Source organism: Orcinus orca, chromosome X (genome assembly GCF_937001465.1).
Source record: "Orcinus orca chromosome X, mOrcOrc1.1, whole genome shotgun sequence".
Lineage (NCBI taxonomy): Eukaryota > Metazoa > Chordata > Mammalia > Artiodactyla > Delphinidae > Orcinus > Orcinus orca.
The window spans coordinates 92,478,295-92,492,512 of NC_064580.1; the positions used below are offsets into that span (position 1 = coordinate 92,478,295).

At 36.5% G+C, this 14,218-nt stretch overlaps 1 protein-coding gene across 1 annotated transcript in view; it reads left to right on the forward strand.

The window, feature by feature from the left end:
- Positions 1–13,214, forward strand: part of IL1RAPL2 (interleukin 1 receptor accessory protein like 2) — a 546,035-nt gene extending 532,821 nt beyond the window's left edge. The window contains exon 10 of the mRNA XM_004285240.3: positions 10,574–13,214. Within this exon, the coding sequence (XP_004285288.2) occupies positions 10,574–11,271 (698 nt within the window). The 3' untranslated portion in view covers positions 11,272–13,214. The remainder of the gene's footprint in view (positions 1–10,573) is intronic.
- The last annotated feature ends 1,004 nt before the right edge of the window (positions 13,215–14,218 follow it).

Genomic DNA, 14,218 nt, shown 5'->3' on the forward strand with positions numbered 1-14,218 from the left:
GGTTTGCACATGAGTATGCACACTTACACATGTATAGAAAGAAACCAGACAATATTTTCTGGTATATTACTTTCTACAAATGTAATATTTCCCCAAATTTCTTCCCATGGTCCTCTCCTCACTTCTTTCTGTAATTTCCTTTATTTTCATGACTTTAAATACCACTTCTACATTGATCGAGCCCCAAGGAACATGCAGATACCTCAGAGTCATTTTTGATTCTTTTGTATCTCTCTCCCAAATCCAGTGCCCATTGCATCTTTTCCATTACCACTTCCACCATTCTAGTATAGGCCCTAATCACCTCATTCCTGAATGTTGATTACTCTCTGCCTTCCCTATTTTTCCTCTTACGCATCTAGTCCCACTAATATGTATACCTCCTTGATCATGTCTCTCCCCTATTCAACAACCTTAAATTCTTCACCATTTCTTATAGGATAATATCCATTAACCCTTAGCTAAACACTGCTACAGTCTGGTGCAACACTTTTTTTCATGTTAGCCTCCTACACCTTTACAAATACTATGTATACTCTCCATAACACTGCCTCTGTGAAAAGTCCATAATAATTTCTCTAGCCCTAGAGTATGTGGTGTATAATCACTTGTTTGACTATAAATTTTGTACTCCTTACTCCTGTGATATTTTGTATTATTTTCTTTTTTTAATGTAGTGTTCCAGCTATTTGTCTTATCTTCTCAGCAAAACTATAAGCTCCATGAGGGCAAGTACTGTCTCTCATTCATCTTCATACACCTGTTATCATCTACCAAAATACCTAAACTCAGTAGATGCTTCATAGATGCTTGTTGATTTTGTTTTAATAGTATTGGTTTAAGACAAGAGGAAATAATAAGAATGAAATAAGTAAAAATGTTAATTTTTGCATGACAGTATCTGAAAGGCATTTTTTTTAACAAAGTGAATGTGAAATCTAAACAAGGAGCTTTCTGCTGAAAGAAAAAAAATGTAGTTAATAGGAATAGTTTCAGTCCTAATGTGTATACTACTTTTATTTTTTCAGATATTAGAAAGAATATCTACAAGAGGTTGATCAATCATTAATGAAATATCAAAAATATCCCTTTACTATTTTTTGGTTTAATTCCTTAGATTCCTATGCACTTTTTGCATTTTTGCCAAGAGCATCTTGTTAACTATCAAAATTCTGCAACATCGATTTTTAGAGTGATAGTGTACTAAATTGTATTAAAGTAATATCATTACCAAAGTGGAATTTATACTCTATGTCAAGTCACCTTCAGTAGGATTCAATATGGATTCAATTTCTGCCTTATTGCATTACAAAATTGTTGGCACCACAATAGACAGTCTTTATCAACCCAAGTGACTTAAAAATGTCACCCTTCATGTCCGAACACATCAAATTTGATTATCTTTCTTCTGACCTGGAAAACAATGCTTCAACATTGTGCACATCAGAAAAGGAAATAGGGACAACATGGAATACAGGCGAGTCACTTTACCTGAGACTCAGTAGATGACACTTGCTTATTATATAAAGAAGCAGCTATTGTGCATGGGTGAGAGTGAGACCCAGAGAGCATGAGAGTGAGAGAGATGCATCCCCAAACTGTGTTCTCTTAGTTCTCTCAGATAGTCTATTTTGATGATGACAGGCCAATTGAATCAACCTGCTGTGTCAATTTAGCCAAACAGGTGGTAGACTATTTTACACCTCATTGAGTCAGCTAGTTGACTGGCTAAATTGATTGAAATTGATTAGTTGTTTTGGTGTATCACAGACAGGTCTGAATGTCCTCCTTGACCATGGGGTATGAGGCTTACACAAGCCATATTTCCTAGCACAAAACTACAAGATTTTAGTTGAGGACTATAACACGCTACATAAGAGATAATAGAAGGTTGTCACCTCATATACCCTGGCATTTAAAGAACTCAAAATAAAAATACCCAAGATGATGTTATTAGGGAGAAGAGAGATTTTTATAGTCCGTAGAAGATCATTTTAGTGTTTTTGAGATTGTACAACAATTAGACTGAGCAGGGACTTGGATCCTGGGTACTCAGTGGTACACAGGAAGACTCCTTTTACAACTAAGCCATTTGGGACAACTATGCAGTTTTTAGATGCAACCACTGGAGGGTGTTTGATTTTAATCCTTCCTTCCTGAATGAGGAAATTCATGTTCTCTGAATTCCGATTTGCGAGTGTAACCTGCAAAGGTTCTTAAAAAGGCCCTTTGACCATTTTTCTTTTCCATCAACATTTCAGAGCTGGCTGAGCAGTCACCATGTCACGATTAACGAGTTTTTCCTTGGCATTTTTAGCACGCATTCAGGAAGTCGATGAAGTATATGAATAATATACTTGATTTACACATGAATGACAGAGTAGAACATTTTGGACTTGGTGTATGTGTGTTATTAAAGAAGCTTCTGTGGTCTGTAGTTGCAGCCATTGGTACAGATTTAACAGGCTATGCTATATAAATATAGACACATTCCTGCGGGGGGGGGAAGTAGTTACAATATTATAAGCTATGTTTGTCCCTCACATCTCATTTAAAACATGTTGACCCAAGACTGCTCCTTCCTCTAAAAACTAGCAATGAGGCCTTTGAGAATTGTAAAATCAGACTTCATAATATCATTCTTGACCTACAACAATAATTTTCTATGAATCAAACTAATGAAGTCTATGACATAAACCCATTCATGTTTAATGCCTTCACTTTTGATGTATCTTCAGTTTCATTTGTACCACTCTCGTGGTATTCCAATTCAACCTCATCAACACACAAATATTTCTAATGTATACAGTTTCAGAAGTACATGAATGGGTGTCCCCCACCCTTCTTCCTCCCCCTGACACCAATGCACGCATGACTGTGAGTTCACAGAAAGCTTCAATATAAAGATGTCACTCTCCAAGGTGAGGTATAGGTAACTGTACCCTTCTCGCATGCCCTACTAGAGAAGTGTCGTTTGACCATCATGGAACAGCACAGGTGGGAAGATTTGACACAAACATTTTTCCTAAATGCTAAAACTAAAAGTCTGCAGATCTGGACATTATTTTCCTGGCAGTGACCTACCTTTCCATTCTTGAGCCTGTGGCCAGGATCTTCCTTATGTTTTCTCAGGTTTGGTGCCTGAATGTGGCAAGAATTTCTACTTTCCAGTAAAAGTTTGGTCTGTCTCTTCCCAGGCTAGAAACATCTGTAGTAGAATAGCAAAAGCAACTTTGTTGCCAACAGGCATCTGAATGTCAGGAGTGACAGGCAACCAAAAGAAAGCCAGAGAGAAAACACCCTACTCAAACTGCCTAGAGACACAAACTTGAGAAGTAGAGATTTTCTCACCCATGCAGCTGCTGGGTTTTGTGGTGTAAAGTACTCTACACAGAGCACATTGTGTTCATAGGGCCTAGTGGATCCTTTAGGAATGAACAGATGTGCTCTGAAGCTGACATGTGACCAACAGAACCCAGCTGTGCAGTTGAGATCCTGAGATTGGGGACATTTTTGGATGAGTACCATTTAGGCTTCTGAGCCCATCTTATCTCAGTGTTTCTGCAGAGATTTAAAAGCATAAAAATATAAAAGTTAATCAACTGGTCAGATGGAGAGAATAGTACTCCAAGACTAAAAGTAGAAACAACCCAATCTTATAGCTTTTGTTTGCCCTTAAGAGAAAGCAAGCAAGGTGCTTAAAAGTGCATGTGCAATACTGATTAACAATTATAAATTGAGCTAGTTCTGGCTGAAGTTTTAGAAAAATCTATAGATGATTAAGTGCACATTAAAGAGAAAAAAATCTTTTAAAGTCTTTTAGCTCAGTTTCCTCTTCTAATCATAGGAAGACTATGGGGATCTCTGTGTGAGTTCTTCCTGCATTATTGCACCAGAGAAAGACACTAGTGAGTGAAAAATATTATCGTGCGTATGGCTGATCAGCCATGTCTATTGAAATTATATTTATGAATTTGGCCTCAAATATCAAATTGTCTTTCCATTTGTTTTCATGCTCAAATTTCTATTAGTTTCTCTCACTCAAGAATCCTAGGACTCTTTCAGTAATTTAAGGGAAAATTATAATGTCTGATTACATTCTTGCATGTGCTAGACCTTCCTCCCTATTCTAATCTTCAGTTCTTTAATGGCCATGTGATTGTGCTGACATTGAAATGACAAATGACTAGAGAATACATCTGGTGTCACATGATCCCTAGTCACTTATGAAGTGAGGCATGCAAAAAACATTTTTGTACATGGATCTGTAGCTACTCATTGCCAATAGTTCCTCTAATAGCTGGACATATTGGATACCATTCAAGGAAATTGTCCTTGGGGAGTAATAAATTCCTTTTCCAGGCAATCTGACGTCTGTGACCTAAAAAGTGTGAGGCAGGGGTGACATGCACAGGCATGGAAATTTAACACATTGTGTACAATTTACTCACATGGAATAAAATTAGATAAGCCCACCATCCCCTTCATGTTAGTCAAGAGAGAGGGAACTGTATCCAATATGCCCAGCAAAATACTGCGGTCAATGGACTGAGGTTTCTCATCAATGTTTGAGGTAAAGGAAGAATCCACTGTGTAGAATTTCAATCAGGAAATCTACTTTTTGGATAGCACAAAGAACAGACACCTTAAAAAAAAGTAGAAGACCAGGATAAAATTGTCTTAAGTACCAAAGGAACCACAGAAAAGACTATATAAGGAGCAAGTTGTCTTGTTCCATATTTATCAAGATTGCACTGATTAGAATTAGTTATATCTACAAATTTTTAGGGCATGAGTTTAAGGGGGAAAAGAGGAGGGGAAGAACATTTTGCAGACTCTCTTTGTTTGCTACTCTCCACATTTTCTTTCTTTTAGTATTCTCTGAATGTGTTCTATTACTTACCTCTATTCTCAGTGAAGAGGTAAAGAGCGAAGAGAAAGAATTTAGAGATGTGGACAACATTCCAGAGTAAATTCTGCCCACTGTCATGCTTCCCTGTCCATCCACTGGTGAAATGCTATAGCAAAAGTAAAGGATTCATTACCAGAAATACAGCCTCCAAACTCAAAACTGTAAATAAATTGTGGTTCCCTGCACTCACAAGGACTCAACAAATCCATGTTAATGTTGATCAACTTTTTAATCAGAATCAGTTAGAACACTTACACTAGTCAATAGAAAACAAAACTCCTGCCAAAAAATTTAGCCCAGTGAACTATGAATTATCAAGCCAAGGACTTAGAGGAGGGGCCAGGGAAGGTTTTTATAGGGCAAGTAATATCACACACTGTTCAGAAAGCCCCCTACTCCCCTCACACACACCTGGCTAAATAAAAAATTTTGTACCCTCAATATCTGTGGCAGACAACACAGATTCTTACATCTGCCAGATACAGAAGCAAGACCCAAAAGCTTTAGCAACGTTGGCCAAGACAAAGAGTGAAGTTGTCAACCTGTATCTCTTTCAATAGGTTAGTATTAAGTATCATTATTTTACATGCAGGTAGTATTTTCAGTAAGACTACATTATAAAGTACCTCACTGTATGCCTCTATTTATACCAGAGGTCTAATAATTTTTTACCAAATATTTAGTGCTGAGTAATACACTTTTTTTGATACATGTGAAACCTGTATTATTTTTGCTGGTTTTTCCTCACCAGTCATAGGAGTGGATCAATCACTGTCAGAAATTGTCTTGATTTTAAGTATTGACATATTAACCCATAGGTTTAATAAATATCACCATTTATAGCTATCAATTAACTAATATTCACTAAAATTGGTGGGGTATTATTCAGTTTTGATGCATCCTATCTCACCCTAATGATTTTTCTGTTTAACTGATATTGGTTGTACATAGCTGTGAATATAAGCCTACCAAGATTCTATTATTTGAACCTGGCAAAGTAATAAATTATGCTTTTGTTTACAGACTAAGTATTTGTCTTTTAATTTTTAATATGCTATCTGCCCCTAATAATGATCCTGACATAAGTGGAAGTGTCAACACAAAGATAATTTATAAGTAGCTAATTGATTAGTTTGATAAATCATATGGTTAGTAGGCAGTAGCAAGACCACATAGAAATTCATGAATGAGAGTGTTTTCACCTTGTCCTTCTGCCTACATCTGCAGTAGATTCAAAGCCTGGCATTTAAGAGTACTGAGTTCTTTTGGGAAAGAATATACACCCCATTAGAAGCAATTTCTTGGGGCTGCCATTATATTCTTTCTGCTTCTATTTTGTCCTTTTATTTCTTCCTTCAGTTTACATTTTGCTTTGTTAATGTGTCCTGTTTTCAAGTCACTTTTGTAGACTGAATTCTATTTTTCTAAATACACTGGAATTTTGGTTTATACAACTGTCCGTTTTTTTTGTTTGTTTGTTTTTTTACAAAATTGTGAAGATCACAAATAGGTTAAGTGTAATAGCTTTGTTTCATGGCTGATAATCTAGTGTGGTTTCATAGCCTTGTTTAGAGAAACAGAATGCTGTCAGACACAACCCTCTTTAGTTTTTTCTGTCATCGTAAGTTACTTCAAACTAAAATCTGCAAAGAAATAATGACCTTTCATTTAAGGGATACTTTATATTTTTATGTGGAAAAAAAGAGTCTTTTAAGGGATTCCTGCTACTCAGTTGCTAAATTTGCCTGAACAAGTCAGGGCAAGATTTAGCGAGTATTCTTATGTGCTGTGGATTTAGGGATTTTTTTTTTTGAAAAACATTTCTTTATTATCTCTTCGTGGTAAGAAACCTTTTAAAACGGTTTCTGAAGTTTTCTAACATGTCTCCCACAAAACCACAGCCCTACCATGACAAATACCACTGCCTGTCATGGACTACACTAGCTATGGACCAGCAATGCCTTAACTTGATGCCTGTTTCTGCTTAGTTTATTTGGAACTTTTCCAAACCTAAACATCCTGATTGGTCTCTAATTCAGGGGTGGCAACCTTTCTCTGTAAAGGTCCAGAGAATAAATATTTTAGGCTTTGTAGGTTATATATGGTCTCTGTTGCATCATATTCTTTATTTCTTTTACAACCCTTTAAAAATGTTTTAAAAAATCATTCTTAGCTCACAGGCCATACAAAAACAGGACATGGTCCTAATGGATCAGGCTCCAATTCACAGTCATTGGATACAGACATGCAACCCCAGGGTAAGGGGAAAATTATTTTGGGCACTTGCTGTGTAGGAGCCAGCAACGACTGCCTGGCTAAAGATTAGCAAGTAAAAAATATTAACTCTACCTGTTGGGTCCCTTGCTAATTTATTTATACTTTTCATGATATCTAGGTCCTTGTTTTTTCCCAAAGATAAAGAGACAGAAAGAAAAGATTTAGGAAAGGAGGGAGAAAGGGGGCAAAGGGAGATAGGCAAAAGAGGAAGGGAGAGTAAGACAGGGGAAGGGAGAAAAAAGTGAGAAAGAAAGCAAAGAGGGAGGTAAAAGGACAGGAGAAACAGCACAGGAAAAGAAAAAAAAAGAAATGGAGAAAGAGGAGCAAAGGGGGTGAGAATAAGAAAAAAACATAGAAAAACAGAGAGAACAAGCCAGAATATGGAAGCTAGGGCACAGTCTCTCCTTCTTTTCCTGAGAGCCAGGCAGCTCTTAGCAGCACCTCCCCAGCTGCTTTCAAACATTGAGGTTGCTGCCCAGCCACTGATCACCATCCCAAGAAGTGAAATGTGGGCTTCACATCTGAAAACTTCCACTTGGTTTTTCACCAAGTGAAATGGAACACGAAATTCAGGGCCCAAGAAAATGGCTCATGTTTTCTTTGGGACACTTGGGCTGTGTCTACCCAGGGAAAATTTAGATGTACTGACTGACTGACTCCAGTGCATATGATTAATGTATATATAGGGCAAACCAGGATAATTCAGACCTTTTTTTCTTCCAGAGCAGGTTTTCAGCCGGAATTATCTGGATGGTTGCCTCAACTCTCCACTAGGCTTTGCCAGGATAAGCACAGCCAGTGTAGTATGCAGGAGACAGGGACCACTCCCTCTCTCCAAGGTTCCCTTCAACACCCACACCCTGTGCAGCTGAGTGTAGTGGGATCTGTCCTGACAGGCATTCTTTCTGGGGGCAAGTGAAAATTCTGTTTAATGAATCTCTAAGAAGCCCCCCAAACCCTAAATTTTGCATTCTGCTTAGCTGTCAAATGGCAAAGTGTAATAGAATGGTGAAGGGGGAGAACAATATTAATGCGGAAAAATGTTGTACCCTGTTCCCTTCCCCAATCAAGAAAGAGGATAATAAAGCCAAAGCCTATGACTTCCCAGTCAAATTCATTAGTGTGTATGTATATAGTTTCTCTTATGACTGAACACTTGAGTTGTAATTTTCTTGAAATGGATAGAGATATGTATAGCTATACCTTTTGTTTTTAAAAGTATATTTTAAAAATAAATTACATCCCAACACATAGAAACAGCGTTGTTCATAGAGGTATAGTTTCTGTGACAAATGTGCTCCTGCCAAGGTTTGTACAGATCAATTTTTAAAAATTAAATGTAAAGCTACAATTAATGAGGGAAGAATGCTACTTGGAATAATTCCTCAGTAAATCATTTGGTAAGGAATTCTTCTGTAAAAATAACAATTAACTCATACATAACCTGGTAAAACTGTGTTTTCATGGACTCCTGCACTCATACCATGTATAAGTTTGGGGTTTGGTTTTGTTTCATTTTGTTTGGAGGAAAGGTGAAAAGAATAATGGGAAAGATGCATGATAGTTTATTTTACTGTATCTTACAGATCCAACTTCTAATGATGAAGCTTCCCACATAACTTCTTTCTTTTTGGGAGCAGAAAGAAAGGAAGAAAATGAAGAGTCAGAGCTGTTGATACATTGGGATAATATTTTTCCACTCTATTGAAACTTTCTACCTTTCCTTCCATTCTGTTTCACCAGTTCTCTAAATGACAATTACAGAGTGATAACTTCCCCATTGCTACTTGTGTGGTATTTTTGTTTGGTTTTTTGTTTTCATTTTTATTTTTTGCAGATTTCAATGCTGATTTTTTTTCCTTGAAAACGTGATCTCTAAAAGAAATGCATAAAATTCTTAATGGGTTCCCTCCCCACTTAGAAGTTGCCTTATTCCCTCAGATACAGTCTCTGTAACTACTGCATGAGAAAGTCCTGAAATGTATTAAGTAAAAACCAAAACAGCAGTAACAACAAATTGTTAAATGGGCAATTCTCTGTGTATCTCTCAAAAAGTTTTTTGTTTATCTGTAGGGTGTATAGAAAATTTGCTCTTTTTCACTTGTGAAAGTGTTCTTGCTGCCAAATGGTAGAAATAAAACCCTGGAAAAGAGAGATCATCTGTAAAATATGCATCTGTAAAATAAGTTTCTCTTTTCAAATGGCTTGTACTGGGCTGTTTGGTGGCGCCTCACTGTGTACTGGACGTGACTCCTTGAAAGCAGTCTGTAACCTTGGGCAGATTTGCAGTGACAAATGTTGCTATGCTTCTGTAAGCACTGCTTCTGCTAGAGGGCACTGTACATTAGACAAGGCCTTGTGCTCTGCTTAGTAAAGACAGCTCTCTGTTGCAGCACCTGTGTCCAAGTCTCCATTTGTTAACACATGTGTGTGTTTCCCTTTTTGGCGGATAAGACTTTGGGAAGCACGGTTGCAAAAGGATTATTCCATGGGATAAACAAATCTAGAGTTCGTTGAGTGTTTTTCTACTAGGAAAAGGACATAACTTGTTCACTTCACTTTCAGAATTGTTCCACAAAGTAGAGCAAAGACTTCTCAGTTGATAGACTCCTCCCCCTTTACTGTTCTTTCCACACCACCCCCCACCTCTGACTCCACCCCTCACTCCTCCTCTGAACAAAGAGCAGCTGGTTCAGATTAAACTCATGGGCACACACACACACACACACACACACACACACACACACACACACACCACTTCCCTACCTCCGGGTTTGAAGGGCAAAATGGAGAATGTAAGGTTGCAAAGAACAGAAGGTATTCTGAGAAACAAGCTAGGATTGTAGAAGAGATTTTCCACCATCTCTAGCACATTATCTTTGAAGCATTTATACATTTATATATATATATAATATATATATATATTATATATACATAGACCCCCTACTTGTTTAGTAGTTGGAAACTGGGGGAAAAGCAAACCAAACCCGTAAATACAGTGACCTTCATTAAAAGGTTCCATTTCTCTTTTCATCAACCCGCTGATTGCTTGTTCACTTAAGAGTACTAGCCTTGAAGCCTGCCTTGAATTAAATGATTAAGTAAATAAAAATAACTGAACTACACCTAAGCTCTTAAGAAGTCAGAGTTTATATAGCTAACAGAACACTGTAAGTAATGATGAGGGGAAAGAAAAGTATTAGAAAATTTTTTTTTCATTTTTATTTTTAAGGCAACGAGCCTTCTGAGTGTGCAATACAAGAAAAGAAAATGTGATGTACCTTAGTGAAAGACTGGATCTTTGCTATACTAGGGTGCAAACCTAATGCTTTAAAGACTGGAAATGTCTTTGTTTTACTTTTTCTCTCTTTCTGTGATTTGTAGCCTACATTGAAGATCTCACAAGATGTGTTGAGCAAAGCAGAAGACTTATTATTGTGCTAACTCCAGACTATATTCTCAGACGAGGATGGAGTGTTTTCGAATTGGAAAGCAGACTCCATAACATGCTAGTCAGTGGAGAAATCAAAGTGATTTTGATTGAATGTACAGAATTAAAGGGGAAGGTGAATTGCCAGGAAGTGGAATCACTAAAGCGCAGCATCAAACTTCTGTCCTTGATCAAGTGGAAGGGACCCAAGAGCAGCAAATTAAATTCTAAGTTTTGGAAGCACTTAGTATATGAAATGCCCATCAGGAAAAAAGAAATGCTTTCTCGGTGTCATGTTCTGGACTCCGCAGAACAAGGACTTTTTGGAGAACTCCAGCCTATACCATCTATTGCCATGACCAGTACCTCGGCCTCTCTGGTGTCATCTCAAGCTGACCTCCCAGATTTCCACCATTCAGATTCGATGCAAATGAGGCACTGTTGCAGAGGTTATAAACACGAGATGCCAACAACCACCTTGCCAGTACCTTCCTTAGGCAACCACCACACCTATTGTAACCTGCCTCTGACACTACTCAATGGACAGCTACCCCTTAATAATGCCCTGAAAGATACCCAGGAATTTCATAGGAACAGTTCCCTGCTACCTTTATCATCCAAAGAGCTTAGCTTCACCAGTGATATTTGGTAGCGGAAAATCTGAAGTCTTCTGAACAGCTATGTAAGCATAAAAATTTCTGCTATACCAAGCAAAAAGTACACCTAATAACATTGAGGTGCTGAAAATGTGTTCAAAGAAAAAGGCACAGAAATCACTTTTGTATCTAATTTTTTTTGTTTACATTTCCAGAGTAGTGGGGGGATAGAAGGACCTGCTTTTGTAGTATAGTACGTTGTTCCAATGTACAGTTTTGATTTCTTCCTTAAAAGAAAACAATATTAAATTCTATTCTATAGAGTAGGTTTTATGATACCACTTAGACTGCAAGTTTGGTAGGTAAGTTAATATTTATGAATATTTCAGTATTTACATGTTATTTGAAAGCAGGAAATTTAAAGACTTTAACTGAATTTGAAATTTCTGAACTAAGTTTTAAGGGGAAAAGAGAACTTCTATAGAGTAACCAAAAATCAGGAATTATCAAGAAAGAAGTGTTGAGGCATCCCAAGTGGAAGATTGTTTGTAGAGGAAGATCAGTTAAGAAAAAATCTGATTGAAACGTTTAGAACTTCTTCAACATAATGGACAACTTCTGTGTACTAAATCAACACTCATAATGAGAGTTTTTAGTTTTATTAGGGAAGCACATCTTCTGTAGGCAAACTGGTAGGTAGATAAACAATGTACATTTCTTAAGCAAATGAATAGGCTGTTCTTTTAGGATGGTGTTAAACAAATCTTATGGCATTTTAGCCTATTAACAAAGTTTTACACATTTGAAAACACATTTTAAGTTATGCATTTTATTGCTTGCTAAAAAATTCAGATTTGGATTTTTTCCAAATGATCTCTTGACCTGCTATAAGCTTTATATGAAGATGCTCACATCTTCCTACTTTTATTTCAACATCGTTGGAGTTTGAATTTAAATAAATATTGACTGCAAGAGTCAGCAGTAGAAAAGAAATGAAACAATATTCACAGATGAAGTACTAAATGATTCAAGTTTACTAGTGTTAGAGCAGCAATTGCAGTGATTCTCATCTGAAATTTAGTTGTGAAACAGACTATTCTGTACATACACAATATCTGCTTGGCCATGTGTGCAAGGCTCCTTCAGAAGTATCTCTATTCCTGATGCTTCAATATGTATATTTTATAGACTAAACTTCTCTACCCTCACATTGTGACTGTGACTGTACCATATCAGAAAATTCCTGTGAATATCTAACATATTATGAATTTGCTGAAAGGAATGTGCCCCTATTCTAATATTTATTGTGAATTACTACTTTATGTTCTTTCCGATTAATTTTGGTGTGCTCTCCACAAAGATTCCTGTGGGGGGTCAATTGTTAATTGAGTTTCATTCTGGCATTTTGTATATGGTTCTTAAGTCATGTTTTGGGGCAAATATAAACAAGTACAAATGTACACAGTGTGTAAGAATTTTCCCAGTCCTTGTAATTGTGAAACTCAAATGTGTAAGAGAACATTAGGTAACATGTTTTGATTATTTCTTTCAACCTCTTTACATGACTGATTCCCTATAATCCATGGGTTTTGTTCAAAGTACTTGTTTTTCTGCTGCTTTTCTATATCCAGCTGCTCAGAAAATGCATTATGCACCAACAGTATGTGAAACCTTAGCAGTGATACATGTTCATTTCACAGTGGGACAATTAGTTGCTCCTTTAAAAAGTACTGTCCAACGCATAGGTGTTTCATAGATGTATTTTTTTCCACTGAGAAAAGTGATTTTTGCTTCTGTAGAAACTTTAGGTATTTCAAAATGGAAATGTATCGATTCTGAACTGTTTTCCAAGTGTTACAAAGTTGTATTTACTCTCATTGTTCTTTAGTGATATGTGTAATTACTAAGTTAATAACCTGCATGAAATGAGTAGTACATGTTTAAGTGACCAATTGTACTTTTTATTAGTTTGTTTTTCACAGAAGTCTAGATTAATTCAAATAGAATGTTCAGTGGTATTTTTAAACTAATAGTTCTGTATTGAGCATGCCAGTTCTGAAAATATAACATGGGTCTCTCTGCTTCCTTTATTTACAATGATTAAACGTGGGTAGCAATTTGAGTTGGCTGGCCACAATGTGTCCTTTCACTACTAGTAGGTAGTCAAAAACAGAGCATTCACACTTGTGTTGGGGAACTTGACAAGAAACCTTTTCTACCATTTTCAGGAACCAATGTGTACACTATCTATAAAAATTTATTTCTAGATGGCAATTCAAAATTCAATTTTCATCTGAGATTTTTTAAAAAGATATAGCCCATATGGACATAATAAGTATTTAGTCTAGAACATGATGCATTCTTCCAGTTGCTTTCACAGTGGGAAAAATTTTTCTTCTCAGTTTTTCACTGAAATGGATTTTGGAAATTTAGAAAAATACTGATGTAACTAGTTCCCATACATTCATAACAACTTTATATAGCTCATCCACCAACAGTATGCTTACTTTTTAAAATTGAGGCTATTTTAAGGTGAAAAATTCTGAAAATGTCAGAAATTATTAGACAAGTGAGAAATGCACAAAAGCAATAGATACATAGGAAATGAAAACTGCATTAAAAATAAACAACGCTCAGAGAGATGGACAACACATACATGGTTTTAATTTGACAAAGTGTGAAATCCAGCAGGTTTGGCAATCTATGTGCTCCAATCTAACTGGAGACTCTGAAAGGTAGCTGGATAGTTCTTGAAAAGACGTAAGAAGGTATCTCTTCTCATCCCCTCTAAGTCTTAATTGAATTAGATCCAAATATGTTCTGCTTTCAATCACTCTCATTTAAAAATGGGTAAAATGGCACTTGAGGGCTTCTGATAAGACAAACCCAACTTTTCATCATGTGAAAAGTTGATATTTTGTTGAAGATCTGTGGCTGTTTAAAAGTAGGAAATAGGCTTCAGTGAGAGGAGAAACAGTTCAGTTATGAAGGAAATTTATAGAA